The 22,238-nt window shown below is 33.4% G+C and overlaps 1 protein-coding gene across 3 annotated transcripts in view; it reads right to left on the bottom strand.

Annotated features, from left to right (window-relative positions):
* Positions 1-1,041: 1,041 nt before the first annotated feature.
* The window catches only part of LOC145671287 (sterol O-acyltransferase 1), a 98,820-nt gene continuing 77,623 nt past the window's right edge, over positions 1,042-22,238 (bottom strand). For all 3 annotated transcript variants that reach the window (XM_081740240.1, XM_081740239.1, XM_081740241.1), the window contains one exon: positions 1,042-21,979. In XM_081740240.1, coding sequence (XP_081596366.1) covers positions 21,905-21,979 — 75 coding nt within the window. In that variant the 3' untranslated portion in view covers positions 1,042-21,904. The remainder of the gene's footprint in view (positions 21,980-22,238) is intronic.

Below are 22,238 nucleotides of genomic sequence, written 5' to 3'. Positions count from 1 at the left end.
AGAAAAACTTTGGTTACCGATTTGGCAGACCTCAGGTCGGTGTCTATACTACCTGTGAAGACCTGAAGATCAAAATTAAATCAAACACGCTTAATGACAATGAAAACATGTAAATTTTATATTCAGTATTTTATATTTTGTAAATTAGTTTAGACTATTTTCATTTTACCTGAACTTATCTATCCTAACTACAGTCTGAATATAACACGAAACTTCATAATACAATCTAACTTAACCTAACCTAAGTATTGCTATCTTTATTACAGACATGTTTTATGGTAGGTTATGACATTGGACCCTGTATGTAACAAAAAAAGACTGATTTGCAATGGCAAAGTAAAATAAATCGTTTAATATTATTATCTCAGCACTTTTTCGCAGCTCGGTGTGATTTAATCACATAAAAAAAATTACTAATGATGGTCAAACTGAAAGGGAACATGTTTTTATAATGTTTTTCGATCAAGGCTTTTGTTTTTCAGCTGTTGATCCGCTAGATCAAGATGATTGACGATTGTCTACTCTGAAAAATTCAACAATGGCCATTGTTTTATCGGAAAACATTGTTATTTTTGTCAATATGTGTTGCTAACAGTTTTGAAATACATTTGTTTGCCTTTATACAAAGATTGAATAGTATTACTCACTTATTTCTGAAACCTGTTTAACATAATCCACTAATTGGGATAAAGTATTGTGCATTTAAAAATATTGAGTTGAAAAAGGAACATATTCCTAAACATCTTTACACAATTATATGGTATATATATAAAAAAATATGTACAGGCACCATGTGCAATAGGTTTGCTACACTAAACGACACAAGTCGACAATAGTAAATGTTTTGGTAGAACGATTAGTTTTCTCACAAAACAGTTTTTCTTAGTTTTCCGAAAGTTTATATTTTTGGAATGTGTACCTTTTTCAACTCACCGATTCATATGTGAGTAAATACAGTATCTTATATATAAATATGTACACGATGTTCGATTAGTGTTTGAAAAAAGAACAGCACATTCTTATATCAAATAAAACCAAATGTACGAAACTAAATTTTAATTTATTGTAAATTATACTTTTACAATGAGCCATTACAAAAACACTTTGGTTATGCATTTGCATATGATAATAATGCACATATTCATCACACTCATGAACAAAAATAAACTGACCAATCAATGTCACTATTATTTAATCAGTCAACTATTCTAATAAAAAGACAGGAACAAGCACTTGTGTTGGTAACTGAAATGACCTTTATGGAATGATCTGGAATGTAAAACTGCATGACATGCATACTGACATGGAGCTAAATGCACTGCTGCTATACCTCTATAAAGTACTGTTGTTTATTCCATTTAAGACGTACACGTACAGTAAAAATATAAAGCTCAACGAATGATGTAACTATTCCGATAGTTCCACATAAATAAGGAATTTAAACTTTTGTTTCATTCTACAAAAATAATTTGTACTTTTGTGTACAATCATCATATAGGATATAAGGAAAATCAAAATTATAGAAGTTAGTAACCAATTGGCATTAAAAATAAATAAATAAATAAAAAACTATACAGGAATACCTTGCATATCACCGTTAAGTGGTTCCACGCTATGCAAAACCGCATTGTTTGAAGTGTATTTACAATGGGCTTGAACTGAATTAGTTAATCACAAAAATTTAGAATAATAGACGGTAAAAAATAGGTTATTTTTAAAAATTTGAATTAGCAAATCTATTGTCAATTCGCGAATGCGTGTAATAATAAAAGGCCGTATTATACAAGTTATTCCTGTATATTGTATTATCGTGTGTTTAAGCCATTCATTTCTCTCGAAAACTAACACTTAAAAAATATCATAGCTATAGTTACAGACGAAAAAATGTACGGCAAGAAGAAAAAGTTGCCAGTAGTGCCCTGAGCTACGAACTGCAACAAAAGAAGTGGAAAAGATGCTAGTACACTGCGACTAAAGAGCTAGAAGCAAGAAACCAAGATCGAAGTGCACTGTTGTTCTATTCCATTGACTGTCACAAATAGTTATTGTTATTATACTTGTGCAATAGTGTGGTTGGGGAGAGAGCCTGCAAGCCTGCAGTTAGAGTACAGCGTCATATCTTCTCTGCTACTGTTAATGACTAAATGACACTCGTACAAGATAGTGAAGAGGAAGACACCACTACTGTAAATGTTTCACGTATGTTGTTGAAGACTAAAATGTATCAATATACATGATTAACTGCATGTTATTATTACTTTATATTAATGCCGAAATAAATATCAACTTGCTTTACCAATGTTTTCTGCACATACTCATAGTTTTTGTGGGAACTGTGTCATCGCCTTAGCGATATGATCGGGCTTTTGCTTCTGCAGTTTTCTGTTGTCAACTTATTTCATTAGTTACGAAGAAATTAAGGTTTGGGCTTATACACATGAGATAATACAATATGAAACAGTTATGTAACAATCTATATAAATAAATTATTTATAATTACAAATATGTATTACAAAAACAAAATCTACATACAGATACTTTCACTTGACCAATGTGTATGATCAAATCTCTTTTTCCATGATAGAATGAAATTACATCTTTTTTAGTAAACAAAACATCATATATGGCATTAATTCTTTGGTTTTTTATTTTCAAAACACCAACATCTATGAAAGACTAGATTCTCTTTACAGCTCTATGGTTAGCACTGACTGACTAGTCTGACGTTTAAATGTCATTAACACGTGATAATATTGCACTCATGCAGATAACTCTGCAGCTTACTTTCGCATTTAGTCAAATACACAGTTTTTAAATACAAGTTACAGTTCATGAAAGAAAATCAGTATTACACATAAATAATGTGTAAATTTTCACAAAACTTGTCTATTATTTTGCAACAATCATAATAATAACGTACACTTTGTTCGAATTTCACATTGTGTAAACGAAAAAGTATCTTATAACAGGTAACATTAGATAGATATACATTTTTTAACATTGTATTAACTATGTTTGTAGCGCGTAGCTCAAAGTGTCTCATTAAACCAATTAAATCTTATAATGTATAAATAGTACAATAATTCATCATTTTAAGATCCTGTTTCGCCTTTGATTATACCTAGGTAGTACTTCTCTAATATTCGTCAGGTGTGGCTAAGGAATATCAGAAAACACATTCCGGAACAAGCACAACACGTATTTTGGAAGTGCGTTTTATGTCGAGACATCTGTTCTGCTAAACGAAATCTACTTAACTTTCCTTTAAAACTGGTTCATATCAGTAAGATATACTTAAAAAGTTCTGGATACATCGATATTTTTACGTCTTTAATAATACCGTAGTCGGAAAATACAGAATATCAAAATTTGGTCTTCAGAGTGATCTTGTATTTAAATAATGTTCTCTGATACGAAGTGATCATTGTCTTTGAGATATTGTCTACAATTGTGGAAATTGATCGTATGTTAATACGTTATTCTGGAAACAAAGACGTGAACCATAAACACTTAACATTTCGAGTTAAAGACTAACTTGCTTTGGTATACAGTGTATATGATATAAGGCAGAATATCGTTAAATCATTAAGAGCTCTACTAACGTGATTTGCATCTGTCATTGAATTACAAAGAAATACAGACACTATTTAAGTTTATATCATTCGTCATTAGAGAGTTTCTAAGCTACGTAGGTCCTAGTTTGTAGGAAAGTACAAATAAATCTGTATTAGTGTTTGTATTACGAAAACACAAAATAAAGCATTATACAGTAATCGTTATAAAAGAAATTGATATCTTGTTTCTTCATAAAATGGGAAATGGCCAATTGAAATCTCACTCTGTACTTCTCACACTTAATCCCCTCATTTGCACTACACGTAATTAAGTCTGTTCTATGTTACGAAATTAAGGCTTGCAATAATCCAAGATGCTCATGTAAAGCTTCCTACTGAATTCAGCAGACTTTCAGTTATCATTCACTACCTGAAAGAATTTCCCAATCCTCATTGTGCAAAATCAACTCGTAGATATTATGTAATTTTTTGTTGATATCCTGTAATTTATTTTTCAATAATGGTTTCGGTATTATGGCCAACGTGCTGCATCTGGAGCTACATGTATAAATATTTATTCGTAACACTCAAAAACCCTAATAATGCAATGCTACAAAATAAACAAACAAATGTTCTTTGAAGATCATTACATTCAACTTTAATGCACTGTCATCTGAGTAAAAATTGCAATGTCGTTTCTAAATTTTAACCGTATACAAAAAACTTTTTAAAAAATAACTAACTTTGCCAAGGAGAAAGAAAATATTTTAACATTCAGTATATTTCATATATTTATTTACCAGTGAATGTAACAATTCCGGAATCTCTCACATATTAATTACCAGGTAATATTATCTAAAAATCAAAATTAAGCTGAATGTGCTAACAAGCAATGCACGCGCAATACGCAATTAGAATTAGCTAATGTAAAGTCCAACATAGGGTCACTGACGGCCATTCCTTAGATATAGCAGGTCCTTGGTATCTCAGCGTATAAAAATAACGCTACATTTAAAAAATAAATTAAATTAACAAGCCTGGACTTTATCACAGCGGATACACAAATTCGTTTCATGGAGTTTTCTACCTCCTGAGCTAATAACGGTATGTTAGACAGGACAAATTTGGACGCTCACCACGTCCAATGCACCGTTTTTAATAGTTTGAATTTCATCATTAAAACAATGTTTACAAAAATACTACACATTTCATCAGAAAGAAATATAAATGCAAAACAATATGAACACCAATCATTATGTTAACGTTAAATGCACCAATACTCAGCAGTTACAATAATTAGATCTTTCAATTTGGAAATAAATGACATGTTATTAAATGAATACATTTACATTTTACATGAATGCATTTTTGAACAAAACTGTATCTGAAAATAAAGTATTTAGGAATTAGAGAACGAATAATACGAGAAATCACTGATATGAAAGTGCTTGAAAACAAGTTGAATAGGGATAGCTGATACATATTGAAGGAAACATGGATTCATTTAATGATAGATAAACAAGACAATACTTATGTAACGCAACTAAAAGTTTGAACAATATACGCGGGTAAAGCACTGTTGCCAAATATATATATATATATGCAAACAATTTAGGTATTTTGACTTGGATTTTATCATTATTTTAAAACTGAAAGAGTTAATTATTGTGCACGCTAAATATTACTGTATTTAACGTTATTTAAGAGTCTATAGTAACTGCTGTCCCTTAAGTTCATGCAAAATATTGAACTGATGAGTGCGACGACAAAGGATATATACGTATTTCAGTCTTAAGTATATTGGACAGTTTTTCGTCCGCCGTTCTTCAATGATATGGTCAATACTTCATTCGATTAATTGGTGTTACCTTCCCATAAGCTACTTCTAACACTGCAAAATTTGGATAAGTGAGACATCCACAAGTATTGTGACTGAAAAACGAGCAGGAAAGCCATGAAGTGAGGAATACTCACTTAGCTCAATTAGCGGATCTTCATTATTTTTGTCCTTGTCTAAAAAATACACAATTTAATTTTTTTTTTTAAAAAAAAAGTATTAACAAAAAACATCTTCGACTTTTCTCGAATTACAATAAATTACATCCACAGGACTAATATACATTTTAAACTGTTATAAACAAAACTTCAATCAATTATCTCAACACTATAAGGCATTAAAAAATTGTACAATTTATATTTACACACAACACAGTATGTTAATAATTTAATTTATAAAAATATTTCTATGGCTTAATATTTATGTTCGTTCGCTGTATTCAGCACTTAACACAATATTTAGAAATACACTTATGAAATACATAATATAGACTATTTAGTAACCAGAAACAGCATTTTAATGATAATGTTTAGTACACAAAAGATTATCATAATCAGAAGGACACGAAGTCACCATCTTAAATTTCATTATAATTAAGTTTCTTTTATACACACATTGCAATCTCTAAAACCGTTAATTTTATATGCATGATTCAGTAGAAAGGCTTATTTTATATTTGACAGACATGTCGAAATTTTATCAGTACATAACACTTTAAAAATTAGATACTAAGAGCTTTAACTAAGTATAGAATACAAGAACTTTTTAAAAGGGAAAGAGCAAGAGAAAGAAATGAAACAAAATATAAAGAAACATATAAATCTGGAATTACGTATATTGCGATTACGCTGTTTACCAATTCAGTACAAGGTCAATTCTAAGGTTATGGATTTTATAAATAAAGATACTGTGCAATGCATACACACGCAAAATGTTGTTCTTTATTTCAACGTTACAAGGATATTTTGTAACACTAGTCTGATATTTAAATATGGAAGAAAGATAGTCTCTCTCCCGCTAGAAATAGTTGTGATGTATTGAGTATTAAAATTTTTAACTTCTAATGCATTGAATATCTAACAAAGCGGTTTAATTTTGTATATTAAGTTATTTCGTATTATTACTGTTAATCTGAGCTTCGAAATTATTTTTTTTAAAGTTCTAAATATTTAGAATTAAATTGGTAGCAATTGAAGAAATACAGGCATTAAGTAGAGCACTGAGAAAAAATATGTATTCTGAAGGACGTAATAGAAAGTACGGTGTAAGAACGATAAACATTGCGAGAGAAAGAAGGAAGCAATTTAATACAAAGTGAGTGACGTTAAAAAGGACAATTATTATGAAGAGGTTAACGAGAGACTATACTAAATGGACTCCAAATACTTAAATAGTCATTTTATCACATAGATTGAAATAAGAGACGAACTACTTTCTTTCTAATTACGTTTCAACTCGATTTTGATGTTTTTGCTTATTGAATTGTAATGTTTCGTCTTTTAACTCTCAGTTGCAATGTTTCGTATCATGACATTCTTTATTATTCAACACTCACCTGGAAAAAGAGAGTAATAATATACGCGGAATTGGATGGAAATTGAATATCACTCAAATTCATATGATTTGTTGCTAATCGAACAGTGTGCACTTTTGATGCAAAGCTAACTACATGTTTTTTTGCAAAATGGACTCACAGTTAACGAATCCTTCGGTTTGCAAACAATTCAGTTCACGAACAAATTTCTGAACAGTTTTTCCCTCAGTTAATGAACAATATTTCAGGATACGAACGCTCACACACACACCTGTAACAACAATACCACGCAACTAGTAGTGCTTTTGCCGTAAAAATATGTTAGGATTCTGTGTTCAAAAACTACTTTTTGTTCTTTTTCCCCCCACATTTTCTGATTTTTAGCCTTTATAATGTTTTGTTTAATTTAGCGTTACTTATTTTCTTTAGAAAGGACAATGTTATTGTTATTCTTTATCTTCCATCACAGAAAAACACTTACAAATAAAAGACAAAATAAATACGGTGCCATGTTTCTGTGCTTAAAGCAAATTTACTGAATTTGGGTTAATTTCAATGGGAGAAAGAATTTCGGTTTACAAACAGCGTTACAGAACCGATTAAGTTTGCAACGCGATGGTCCACTGTAATTATATTTTAATGAAATATTTTACACTAAAGCTAAGCCAATTAAAGTATTTAGCCTGTTCATATCATAATGATCTTTGATTTTAATTCAGATCGGCACAGTATCATTAATATAAATAAAATGAATGATCTGAGGAACATGGCAAGGCACCGTAATGAGAGTTAATTTACTGACAATTAACAATTTTTTTCTTTCTTTTACCATCAACTTGGGAGCCTTTATCACCTAATAACCAGTAAAAGCAGGGAAGATAGCACGATCATAGAAATTCCAAACTAAATCCGATATCAAAGCAGGTGAAAATTTACCAATTAGCCTGGTCCACTCAAGAGCGTCTGACATAACAAAATCTGACTTTTTGTGTTCTATCACCCAAGTCTCAATCTTGATAATCTTCTGACTAGAACAAAGAGTATCATTACCACGATGAATGATGAAATGAATAAAATATCGTTGTACTACTGAAAACAAATTCTTTGTAAATATCTTCAAAACACGAAATGAAACTGTAACCCCCCCCCCCCCTTCCACTATATGTAGACGTGATCAAATTATTGGACTCACTCTCGAAAAATGCAAAGTTGATGTAGGAGTCCTAATTTCAGAGTTCTAAAACATTTAATTTAATGATTAAACCACCAATATAGGATCCTTCATTTGTTTACTGTACAGTTGAAGTGGTGATCTCACTGTTGAACAGCAGATGGTATTAATGCGGATGGAAATAGTGAAAGTGGTATTTCAGTTGTAGATAGCTATTATGGTTCCTATCAACAAGTTGCAGTCTGAAGTGTTGTGGTTGGTGTTGTAAGAAGTTATAACATTCAAAGCGTTCAACAGTTCGAATAGGCCAGTTTAAAATGATCATGACGTGTTTCGTGAATCAATCTTTTATTCTGTGAAGTCCTGTAATCGCAGTATAATGAGAAAAGCAAAAGGACCTTTCTCCGCGTAAAGTGGAAGTTAACAAAATACTTCTGGTGGAAGGAAGATATACACGGCGACACATCGCTAGTAGAGTTGGGATAGAACTAAATCTGTGAATAGAATCTCTGGGCTCTGGGAAACAGAAGTGCAACTTTGAAAGACTTAAGCATAAAAATGGATAAGTATGGCGCAGACATTTAGCCTGAAAGTGTTCCAAGGATTCTTTGCGCCGAGGGAATAAAAGCACGCGGTCAAGAAAGAAAACAGAAATGAGAGTCTACTCTAATCATGGCAAAGAAGTGCCTCGACTGGGCACGAGACCTAAAATATTGGACTGCTGACGATTGGAGAATAGTGTGTTTCAGTGATGAATCATGTGTCTTTGTGTTTTATGAATGTTCACAATATGTGCGATGTCGACCTGGGAGGAATTCAAGTTGGAATGTCTTTAATAAACCATAAAGCATCCTACTTTAGTCATGGTCTGGGGTGATATCTCTGTCTTCGGGTCTGGAAGACTGTATATAGTAGAGGGGACAATGAAGGACGACCAATACCTACAAGTTCTTCAAGAAGAACTGCTTTCTCAGACTGCAGTCTGGTTTGATGTACAATTCATCTTTATGCATGATGAAGCCCCATGCCACCGTGCCAAAGCTGAGACAAAATTCTTCCAGAACAAAGAAATTAGTGTTCTTTCGTAGCCGGACACTAGTCCTGATATGAACCGATTGAAAAACCTTTGGAGCTTCATGAAGGAAAAGCTAAAGAAGAAGCACATTACAACCAAACATCAATTGATCGAAGAGATCAACAATTTGTGGTATCATGATGCTGAATTGAAGGCAAAATGTGCTAAACTCGTACACAGGATGCCACAAAGGATAGAAGAGTTAATAAAGAATAAGGGATTTCATACGAAATATTAATCTTTGTGTGAGAGAGAATTTTCTTATAAGTATTCCATTTAACTTTTTGTTTCCAATTTGGGTATACACACTGTATAGTAATTATATTTGAATGTCATGTACGCATTTGTTTTATTGATATTGAAAAGCATACGTCACACCCACTAGAAATTAGGACAGAGTTACAAAGTAGTAATTTGGACTAAGATCGAACGTATTTTCTCATGTAATATTGTAAGAATAGTAAAATATTAAGAAACTGAATGTTGAGTCTAACAATTTGAACACGTTTGTAAATATTGGTGCGAAAACCACTTACCGACATTGTAGGAATAATAATCACTGTTCCGGAAAATAGAAACAGAAGTATGTTTACATACTACAAAGCAATGTTGTTATGGATATATAACAATTACACACATGTATATGACTAAAACGTTGCATACAATTACACATCGGAATGAACAACTCTAATTAAATGTGTGATTTCAGAAACAGACCTAACAGATCACATTCCTGGTAACTTTTGTATATTGAATGCTGGGACTGGACTCTTAGTCGAAGTGTCAATTGTGTGAAAGAAATGGATTACTAACATTATTGTACAGTATAATGAGGCATTCTCATTTATCCGATTCCTGAAGGACGCTTTTTTTTTTTAATTGGATTATCTAGAGAGCTACATTATGTGCAGGGTTGCTATTAAGGACACCAGATGTTGCTGAAAAAAATATAGGACACCAGATGTTGTTGAAAAAAATATGACATATTGGACCAGGCTGTGATGATAATTGAAGAAAACTCTTCGAATCTTCCTCCACTGAAGTATTACGCTAAAGTGCATGTGAATGTGATTTATGGTCATATTGACAACACAGCACGGCAAGTCATGTAGCCAGAATAGAAGAAAGTAGAAACACTTTCAAAGTTTTAACTGGAAATCCAATCAGAAAACGATATTAGGAAGACCTAGGCGCAGATGGAAGGACAATATTAAGATGGATCGCAGGAATAGGAATACAAAGTAGAAACTCGATCTAGTTGGCTAAGGACAGAATTCCATGGACAGCAGTTTTTGAACATGGCATGACCCTCTGGGTTCCACAGGCCATAGAGTGAGTGAGTTATTGAAAATCAGAGCAATTATTGAAGCACACGGTGATCTAACTATTTAAACACTCAAGGTGACATTTCTGTTCGGTATGCTTATTGAATTATTTTGCCTCCTACAAGCTACGTTTAAAAGATATGATGTTAGTTAAAAAAATAAATAAATTTGGTACACTTTTCAAAAAACAAGTTTTAATAAATTAATGATTATTAATTCTAAAGGAGAGAGCAGATTATACGAGACCATTTATAAATGTTAAAATGCCTTTTTAGACTTCAGTAAACAATATGATGGGAATCTCAGTAGTCAAACAATGCCTGGATGAATGGAAAATTGAAGAAGCAACACTAGAGAATAAATTGTATTGTATTACAATGTGATATCGACAAAAAGAACAAATATTATAAAAGTTTAAATAGTCAATAACAAATCAATTGTCATCAGAAGTATTCTGTTGCTGATTGAGCTCCCGTCCCCTACGGTTCTCAGTTAACTTTTTCAGCTTAATGTAGAAGTTATTCGCTTTAATATGGTCTTCAAACTTAAAATAATTACTGTACGAGCGTTACAGTATTTTTCTCTTCTCATATTTTCAACTATACCTCTTATCGTATCCTACAGAACATAATGTACTCGAGCAATATTTAGATACTTTTTCCATTTGTTATTATGCAGAATATTGTTCTATCTCACAATTTTCTAAGTGATTTTCCATAGCACCCAGCCAATTTCTCCAATTCTTCTCCATATCCATATTTTGACTATTCCTACAGTCTAGTTAAGGAAAGCTGGCGTCTGATAGCTAACTACACGTGCTGTAAACTGGAAGGGAAGGGTTTATCGCCAATTGCCACCGCATTCTTTCATGCTGTTTCTAGGCAACCAAAGTCTTGTCGCCAGTAATCCAATGTTGAATCTTCTGTCAATTACTCCAAGTACTATTATTTTTGCTATTTGGAAATCATACGTTACAAATTGCTCTGCCATATTATTACGATTAGATTATAGAATTATGACTTAATAAAAGTCTTACATTTGTCACCAGAGCTGCTGTCTCTATCGCTGCAGAGCCTTTAACAATGCACCACAATGTGCTGTACAACTGTCAGATGCCAGTTTTACGTAACTTTCATTAGTAATGTTTCGTTGCTTTCTTGTAATGTCCAAGTTTCTGTCCCATCATTTGATTAATCATTTTCATAACCGTTTATTCCATAATGCACATTTCATCCTCTTAAAGGCCTCTTTAATAATTCTTTCCTTTTTATTTTATTTAGCTTCTTTTCACAGTTCAGATCTTTACTAATCATACTAAGTTTGAACAACCTACGATCCTTCCTAACGCAATATTTCTCTGTGAATATAATATTTATTGTCTAGCTCAATTTGTTTAGGTAATTATGAAGCCAAGTTTATTTTAATATAATTTTAACAGTAATTGAATTTGTCTTAATTCTGAAAGTCCATCTTTCTTCGAAAGACAGAATAAGAACAAATTTCCGAAGTGATCATTTAACGTGTTTTGAAGAAATATTCTGTCCCTGGAAGAACCATTGCATACTTTCGATTATAGAAACAACAATTTTTTGTAGATCATTGGGCTCTGAGAGCCTCAATAAAGTTTCACTTTCAAAATATACCACAGCTATATACAATCAACATAAGAGTAATTACAATAGTAAAATACATACCTGGATTTGAAGTATAATGAAAATTAGGTTCAATGACTTACCTTTCATCAAAACATCAAGAACATTTTACTTACTTTTTTTTTTTCTCAATCTTGATTTATCAAACATTACGTGTCAGCGCAGAACGTTCTTTCAAATTTGAAATACAGTAAGTTTTAATATTCATAATTAAAAGTTCTTTCATTCTAATACAATCTACCAGGGCAGTCAAAATGTTCGCGGAATGTTGTTGTGGTTTTGGTGTTTGTGATGCAACCACAATGATTCTTGTACAGCACAGTCCTTACGTTGTCTATTCATGAATTTGACAAGTATGAACAGGTCATAACAGGCAATGTATGAGAAGTGTAGCTGAACGGAGGAGTCTGTGGTGATCAGTTGGTGCAATTTCACAGATCGAGCAACACGCAAGTTCCTATGCAAATTTGGGGAAACTCTGATTTAGAGACTGATAGCCTTACAACCAGTTTAGCAGCTTTGGATGTTTGGATCTTCCCAAAGCTAAAAATGGACCTCAAAGGAGAGAGCTTCTGCCCATTTCACCACCGTAGAAGACGATCAAAACCAACGTGACGGCTGAACTGTGGAAGATACGGTACCAAGAGAAGACTTTCGTCTGTGTTTCCAACAATGGCAGGAGCAGTTGAGCAAGTGTGTGTGTGTGTGTGTGTGTGTGTGTGTGTGTGTGTTCCAAAGAAGCTTACTTGGAAGGAGATTAAGTAAATTTGTACTTATATTGTGGCAATAAAGAGCTGCAACAAAATTCCAGAACTTTTTGACTGCTCTGGTATAATATTATTTCTACTTCCTCCAACAATTTGAATGCATTCTGTTCTATACTTTAGCTAATATATTGCTAAGTGTGTTACAATTTACGGAATTCTATTAAACATTTAAGAGTTATTCTGAAGTATGATGTCGAGAAAGTGAAATACTTTTCTTGATGACGATACAACAAATTTCATTAATTTTATATATCACTATGCTATTTGGCACATTATAACTTGAACATACTTTATAGAAATACAATATGATGATGGTAATAATGGTTATTTTACATTCTGAAGCTGAAATGACACAGGAACAATCACTGGAAGGAAAAGATTTGCTTAAAACTATATATAACTTACTAACCGATATACTGTTATTTACTTCTTATTAGTAATTTTTAGAATATCACTGGGTATTGTTCTTATAAAAGAACTTTGCATTGATGAACTGCAACATATTACCACTAGGCACTAGTCAAATCAATGTAACCTAATGTCCCTTCATTCATGTGATTTTACCAATATTACCAGATTTTAAAAGTAAATTATAGTTTTAAAAATCTGAAATAAGAAAAGACAATCTTTTTTTTAAAAAAAATGATCTGTTTGAAGTGTAGAAGCTGTGAAATCGTAAATCATAACATTTCATTTAAAAAAAAGTAATAACTGAATGAAGAATTTATGTACTTCAAGTTGAGCAACTGTCTGGATTTTTCATCTTACAACAATACCATAAACGTATCTTGACAACAGTCGCCTAATTCACAAAAGATACTACTAAATATTGGTAGTACTACTTTAGAAGTAATAAAAATAATAAATATTATATACACAGTTTTGTTGAAAAGCCCCGGCCACCTACTTTTCCTTAGAAAGCACTGTATTAAGTGAAGTAAATCCACTAAACGCGAGCTTTCTTTGATTGTTCAAAATCTTTAGATTTCACGTCAAAATACCATATGCCGCCCTACTTACTGTCAGAATACAGTTTTTAAAAAGAGGAGAGTGTCTCGATATTTTTGGAATACGACCATACCTTAAAATTACAACTATATATGACAAATCTCAATTACTAACAAATGGCCTTTACTGGTGTTTTGGTTTACAAAATTTAGAATTTGAAAATAATAGTATTTCTGTAAGTTCTGTGATCTTGGCGTCGGATGACTGTTGATGTGTAGCATGTCCAATATGTTAGAAACTCTTACTTTAAAAGAGAAGCAAGGAAAAAATTAGAAAATTAAAAATGGCTACGAGAGTACAGAGACTCACAGTGGAAAAGCGAACTACTAACATTATCGTAAGTATAATGTATAGAAAAATGTTAAATGTACAGATAGAGAATATATTCCAAGTACAATGAAAAGAAAGACGAAGGGCTTAAAATGTTTTGAGGCTATTGATGTTGTAAACTTATGTTCCATGTTCTGAAAGGAACCTCTCTCCCAGTGACATTTTATTCGAAAAGTCGAAAAAAAAAACCAAAAATATTGAGTAATAATACGTCAGAATTAAGGTTGGTGTAAACGGACAAGCTTTGCCGATAGATGTCACTACAGCCTTTGTGTCTCTCTCATGTATTTTTACCTTTAACGAAAATTCACAATTTCTCTTACAAATTTCAACCTAGAGACTTCAAACTTTTAGAGAAGGTACTTCGTAACATATCGAAGGTAACGATCCGTGCTGATTTTTTTATTTAGAATTTTCGTCATTGTTGAAACAGTTCCATTGTTAAAGGTTTGGATATCCATTTTAAGAATGAAGAAAATTCTAAATAAAAAACCGGCACGGATTCTTGCCTTCGATAGGTTATGAAGTTCCTTCTCTAAAAATCTGTAATCTTTCGGTTGAAATTTGTAAGAGAAATCGTGAAAGGTAAAAAATACATGATAGAGATACGAAGACTGTAGTGACATCTATCGGCAAAGCGTGTCCCTTTAAACCAACCTTAATGGAAAGTCCTTATTTTGCATTTCATTGTGTATTTGAATATCTAAGAATTGTGCCCTCAATTCTTGCTATATCATCGATGCTTCACGTGCACCAACAATAGGAAGACGTATGTGTGTTCCATTATAAGAACGACACTAACCTACCTCTTGCCTTCTCGGCGTTCCATATGCCTGTCACACTTCACCCCTCTCACTTTATGAGATTTGTTTATTCTAAGTTTCAGTACTATTGTATCGAATCTCGCTCTCATGTTTAATAGCATCAAGTCTTCAGTATAACAATCGCTTTTAACTTTTTTAATTTCCTTTTCTTTTCTTTTCTTTCTTTCTTTTCTTTTTTTTTTTTTTTTTTAATTTAACATTTCAGCACCGAGGTTATACGAAACTAAAACTTACACTTCAGCGTGAGATCCGACAAACAGTGATCGACATACCATTCAAGAATGCATTCAGAGATAAATAACGCAAGAAAAATAGGAGCTTCGATCATCGAAGCCAGATCTCCTGTCTTTATCGGATGTAAACAGACTGTTATTTATTGTTCATAAAGCTCGCACCTTCATCTGGAAATATATTCGGTTCCTAATGAACGAAAACTAAAACAGTTATCAAAAGTCACTTTCAAATGAATAGTACGGAGATCTTTCATGAATATGTTAAATGGTTCGTACAAGTCATGCGCACTTTTAGCGCAATTCTCAAATATATATAGGGTGTTTCAAAACAACACCGACAACGTTTGGGAGGTGATTCCTGACAGCAAGACAAAACAGTGTAAACCAACCTGGATGCACAAATACTTTCTTTCGGAGTTATACCTTGAAGAAAATATGAAAAAAAAAATTAAATTTAAAGGTCTATAGCTCCAATATTATGACACCTACCGTAATCGGGTCAAGATTTTATTTAGGAACTAGTATGTGTCCTATCCAAATATCCATGCTTCAGAATCCTGTGATACTTCCGCAACAATTTTTATAGGAGTGGTTCCTGAGTACTTCAAATTATACGCCCGTAGCCAAACTTCCTCTATAAAGATTGTTGCGTGAGTAACGCAGAATTCTGAAACATGTATTTTTGGATAGTGCACATATTAGTTTCTAAGTAAAGTCTTGACCCAACTACGGTAGGTCCCATAGTTTTGTAACTACTATTATGAAAATTTTTGAGGAAATATGCAATGTTTTGTACATGGAACTGCCTGTCAGGTTTTGATAGGCATTATACAGGCGCCTGTTTCGGCGAAAATACATATAAAGAAAATATTACAGGCACATTGTCTTCAGGTGATATGCATGTCGAAAAAGTATTAAACTTCTGTTGGATATTTTGCACGGAAACACGCGTTGTACAGAGCTTGTATATTAAAATGAGAACATTCAATGTATACGTAGTCACTCACATGCAAGTAAATGGAGGGAATATGTGCATGAAAAGTACAAGGAAAGTGCCTGTTTATCAATATGTAATATACACGTGTGACATTCGCATTACATGTAAATACCACGTATTAGCGTATAGCATGGAAAACGCATGATGTGGAATATGTTATTTTAGATTTATCATTTTTGTGTACATGCGAAGTGTATAACTCCCCTATGTGCAGTGTACAGGCAATGTACAGGTGAATGGGAACATGCAATGATCATGATTGACAATAAATGGATTAAACAGATACATGTGGTAAACAAGGTGGATTGGAGCTAAACACTCACGTTATAGGCATAGGAGGCATGCAATATTTAGGCATAAGTCTTCAATTCGACATTCGCTATGCAAGGTCCTGACACATGTATAATACATGGGATTACAACTGAATACATTGCTTGTATTATCTCCGTGTACATGCGAAGTGTGAACCCACCTATATGCAATGTGCAAGTAAACGGAAAATGCAATGATCATGATTGCCAATAAATGGGTTAAACAGATGCATGCAATGAACAAGGTTGATTGGAGAGAATCATTAATGTAAGGTGTAGGAAACCTGTAATATTCAGGCATCAAGTCTCCAGTTTGTCGCACATACGCAAGGTCCTGACACATGTATAGTACATTGGAATAGAACTGGACACATTGCCTGTAACATGCAAAGTGTGAACTCACCTACATGCAGCGTACAGGCAATGTACAGATGAATGGGAACATGCAATGATCATGACTGCCAATAAATGGATTAAACACGTATGTGTAGTGTGTAAATAGCTTACACAGGTAAATGCGATGGACAAGGTTGATTAGAGTGAAACATTCACGTTACAGTCGTAGGGAACATGCAATATCCAGACATCAAGTCTCCACTTTGACATGCACATATGCAAGATGCAAGGTGCTGACACATATATACAGAGGTGTGCGCAGACCCTTGGATTAGATGGATTAAATAGTAGTATTACTCCTTAAAGTATGTAGCCTACCTTCTAGTAATCGGATTTGAATTTTATACATTTTATTTTTATATTTTTATTTGAAGTACAGTATCACGCATGACTGCATGACCCACTTTTTGTCACTGGTAAGTACTCGATGGGAATTAGGTACATCAAGGACGTACGCAGGAATTTCTTTCGGGAGGAGTCCAAAGCTTTTCGGGGGGGGAGGCAAACACAATTTCAGGCTAAATTATATTAAAAATTGTAAAATTGCCCCTAAAATTAGACTAAATTTACAAAAAAAGTACGGATTTGGAGGGGGGCCGGACGTACATGGAATGTATATATCTTATGCGTCCCCTCATGAAAACTTTTGAGAAAACAGGCAATGTACAGTGCCTGTTTTTGCATGTTTTGCTCATGTGTTACAAATATTACGTGTAAAGTAAATGGTTTGGAACAGAAACAGGCACTTATCCGGGAAATAACACCTGTTTTTGAATGTAATAATTCTTGTCCTGACATGAAATCACATGTGTGCACTGTACATTAACTGATCAGTACCTGTGCGACGCGCATGTACATGCAATGTTCAGAAGAAAATATTGCGGGCTACAGACATGTGCAGATCAGCGAATGTAAGTTCATGTGTAGCACGTGGTATTTAGTGAAAATGTGTCTGCGTATGTAACGGTACCAACACATACACTGTACTCCACCGATATTGTAAACATGTACATTTGCGTTCCAGGCCAGCCGGTATTTTAAATGTTGAACGAAAATTTTCTGCACATTACATATAATGTGTTCCGTTTTTTAACGTGATTTTCAGCTATGCTGAATTTCAAAAGAAATCTGCTGTGAACATGAGCTGTTTTTTCCCTGTATTGTCGAATGTTCATGCAGGTTCCAGAGAATTGTTCATCTAGCAGGAGTTTGTCGTTTACATGTCTGGTACATGGTATGTTTTTAATACGGAAAATAGGATTTCCAGGTGGTTTGTTTTAGCAGAAACGGGTTGTATAAACATGAACTGTACATGGTATGTAGTGACAGCATGTATTTGCAGGTTACAGAGAAACAGTACACTGTCTGAAATATAAAAGAAACATGCCCGGTAGACAGAATGTTTTAAATCCGAGAAAAGTCCATTTTCAGATGAGATTCTCATTAAAAAAAAAAAAAAAAAGGCGACTGTTTTGTTATTAGGTGTATGTTGCTTGTATCAACATCATGTACATGCAGTGTCCAGCTACATGTTGCTTTCGAATGAATTCTTGAATTTCCAGCAAAACAGACTAATCTCGACAATATTGGAAGGCTCACTGTGTGGGTAGAAATTTGCAGGTGTGAATTTATATTTTCCTGGACCAGCAGCAGATACTGGTATGTTTAGAAACACTGTGTTGCTGGAAATTCAGTCTTGATTCTTATTCCTTCAGCAAAATTTCGAACTCAAGTTTCATTCAACAGTGTACACATTTTATTATAACCACAAAATGGAAAATAGCTAGTAGGTCTAAAGACCAGGGACAGGTTAAAAAACCGAAAATTGTGCCCTATAGTGTAGATGCCCGCTATAGGGACCTGTGCATTCAGTGTTAACTAATCGAAAAATGTAGTGTTTGTATCGTCTGAACCGCCTATTTCCAGTTCCCCTTTCACTGCATGTTTGCGATCCCTGTACATTGCATGTTCAGTGCTCTCGAACAATACTAGAATAGCACTGGTCTTCTTTCTTTTACATGCAATGTTCAGCGGATGATCAGCTGCTGTTGAAGAGAAAACACGTTAAGATCAGTTGCAAAACATGCAATCCACAGATGTTGCGTTCGGTTATAGGTACAAAACATGTGTTTTCCAGGTACAAACCAGGTGTTCACTTCTTCCTTGTGTACCTGTGTTTTTCCGTTTCCAGGGACTGAACACGCAATGTTTTTAAAAAACATGAGCACATGATCAGGCGTAAAACAGTGTTCCAATTTCAAGGGTTTTCCAGGCGCATGTTGTACATGCGCATGTACTGTACGTGTTTTTTTCTGCTGGGTCTCCAACACCTGTGACACGCAAATTTTAGTACACTTAATGCGATGTATTTTACATGTATATTCCGCTAACACGCCCACTAATTCGCTATCACCTATATTTCACATGTATTTAACATGTCAATTACATTTTTATCAAATGAAAAGCAGCTGTCGTCAGATCCTCATGAGATAACGTATATGTCAACTACATGGAATATGCCGGTTACGTACATGTCTTTCCACTCTCCACATGGTGTTTACACGCATTTTTTACGTTACAAAGTTGCAACCCTATCAACATAAAAACTACCTGTTTCCGCGAAATGAACATGCAATGATCTTGAAAAAAATCGGTACCTGTCTTGTGCGTTTAAAGGTATTCCATTTTCAGGCGCATGTACAGGCGCCTGTAAAAATATGCCTATTTATGCATGTTTCACAGCCGCCTGTAAAACACCTGCATTTTCTGTCTGGGTATGGACCTCTACAGTTTTCCGTGCTTTCGGCAGCCTATTACTCCGAAAGAAAGCATTTGAGCACTCAGGTTGGTCTATACTTTTGGTCTTATTTTGGTATCAGGAATCACCTCCCAAACCTTGTCGGTGTTGTTTTGAAACATCCTATAGACATAAAAATTATATTTATCTCTGATCTGAAAATTATATTTATCTCTGTTATTCTATCTGGAACATGATGAACTGTACTTAATCCAATCGTTTTCAAATTTTCGACTTGCGATTGTCTCTCATAATATACTGATGTCTCTATGAAGACAGGTACGAACACGACTTTGAACACACTTAACACAATCGTCTCATACTCAATCACAATACACTTCTCCAACTAAAAACAATTTTTCTGATAATATATTCTTGAATGATATCACTGGGAGTGCAAGAAGTCGTTAGCAATACATGCAATCGTTGCGCGTCGAAAGTCCACCATAGGACATTTTCGTTGAAAATAAGACATATTACAATATAAGCCGAATATCTTGTAGCATCTTCCTCTATATTCCAATACCTGAATTCTTAATAGTTTTCTCGTAGCAAGGAAAAATAAATATAAATATGTTATTTAAAAGGACGTAAAATCTGATACTCTTAATCCGCTGTGACGAACATATATCGCTTATTGGAAAATTACAGAGTTGCGTGTAATTAAACACCAACAAGTAGGTACATCCTAATTGAACATATACATTCTGGAAAGAAAAAAAAAATATTTGTAACTTGCATGATCAGAAATGACATTTTTTCCTTCTAGAAAGTTAGACGCAGCAATGATATTTCGTTAGAAATTACGAAAGCTCTAATTGGATATTTTTTGTTAACTAAGTTTGATTTTCAAATGTAATCCATGTTATAATTTCAATAACGCTAGAGAGAATACTTTCTAAGATCTTAATCTCTGGCCTAAGGAATGTCGGGAAAGAAAGATACGTCCTCCAACAATCTCAAACGAATTTGGTATCATTACAAACAAATCTTGAAAACCAATGTAAGAGGAAACACCCATTTTATTTCTACGCTTAAAGATAATTTGTTAGCCACTAAACAATGTATGATGCCGTGTATATCTGTGTAGGAAAAAAGTGAAAAATAATAACATATCCCACCAAATAAAAATAAATAAATAAAAAAATAAAATAAAAGTTGTGCACCGGACCCTAGAGCAAAGTATTTTGTTACACAGAATCAAAATTTCGAAACCCCAGGAGAATCGACCGTGTCAATTTTTTGTTATGGGCGAAAAACTTGAGCGATTTTTGATAGGGAGGATAAGCGTAAAACTTTTTTTTAAAGAGTTCTGTGCAGCGGACTCCAGGCTATGGTTTCGATGTATTTTATTACACAGAATCCAAATTTTAAAACCCCGGGACGATTGACCGTCAAGTTTTTTATGGGCGAAAAACGAGTGATTTTGGATAGGGAAGACACAAATTTTTTACCCATAAAACAAAATTGACACGGTCTGTCGTCCTGAAGTCCGCTGCACAGAATTTTTTTTAAGCTGTGTTATGTGTATCCTCCCTATTCAAAATCGCTCAAGTTTTTCACCCATAACAAAAGATTGACACGATCAATCTTCCTGGGGTTTCGAAATTTGGATTCTGTATAACAAAATACATCGAATCCATACCCTGGGGTTCGGTGTACAGGAATTTTATTTATTTATTTTTTATTTAATTATTTTTGTGTGTGTGGCTGTGTAATTAGGAATCAAAAGAAAAACTGTTAACCAATACGCAATTCATTCCTTCAACAGTTTAATGTCGACTTTTGGAAAGACTTCATATCTCGAACTGTTCGTATGCATAAATGATCACTGTTATAAGCTTCATTTGAATATACTTTAAAATTACAATTATCTTGAACGTCTATAAATTTATTACATTTTTTAAAAAGTACCAATAACTGGTACAAAATTAACTCTCGTGATGCTAATTTCACACTAACATGAGGAAGGGACTTAAGTTACATCACAACTATACTAAACTGACGGAATGTTACATTATTTATATATAAATTATTACTTATTAACAATGTCTTTACTCCAACCAATGACTGTATTTCTTGGATACACTCAGTCACTCTTGAACAGACTCTCTCTGAATTGCATTACATGTCCATGAACGTGGCACAAAAAAATCCAAAATTGATTCCTAGAAAAAAAGTAAAATGATCGTGAAGAAATAAAACAAATGATACTTCTATACTTCTTAAAAGCTAAAAGTACAAATTATGTTTTTTGGGTTTTATATTGTTTTACCTCCCATGTGTATATTCTGTAGTCTAACAGCCAAGGATAATTAACGGAAGCGAATAATTGAGTTAAATAGAAATAATAAGGAGAAACCGAAAAACTCTACACAAACTGCGATCCGGGCTATCAACCAGATGAAGATATTGACATCCAACGTT

The sequence above is a fragment of the Thermobia domestica genome, chromosome 15, assembly GCF_964235325.1.
Source record: "Thermobia domestica chromosome 15, izTheDome1.hap1.1, whole genome shotgun sequence".
Taxonomy (NCBI): Eukaryota; Metazoa; Arthropoda; class Insecta; order Zygentoma; family Lepismatidae; genus Thermobia; species Thermobia domestica.
The sequence above is the reverse complement of the archived record's forward strand: the minus strand, read 5'-3'. Positions and strand labels throughout refer to the sequence as shown.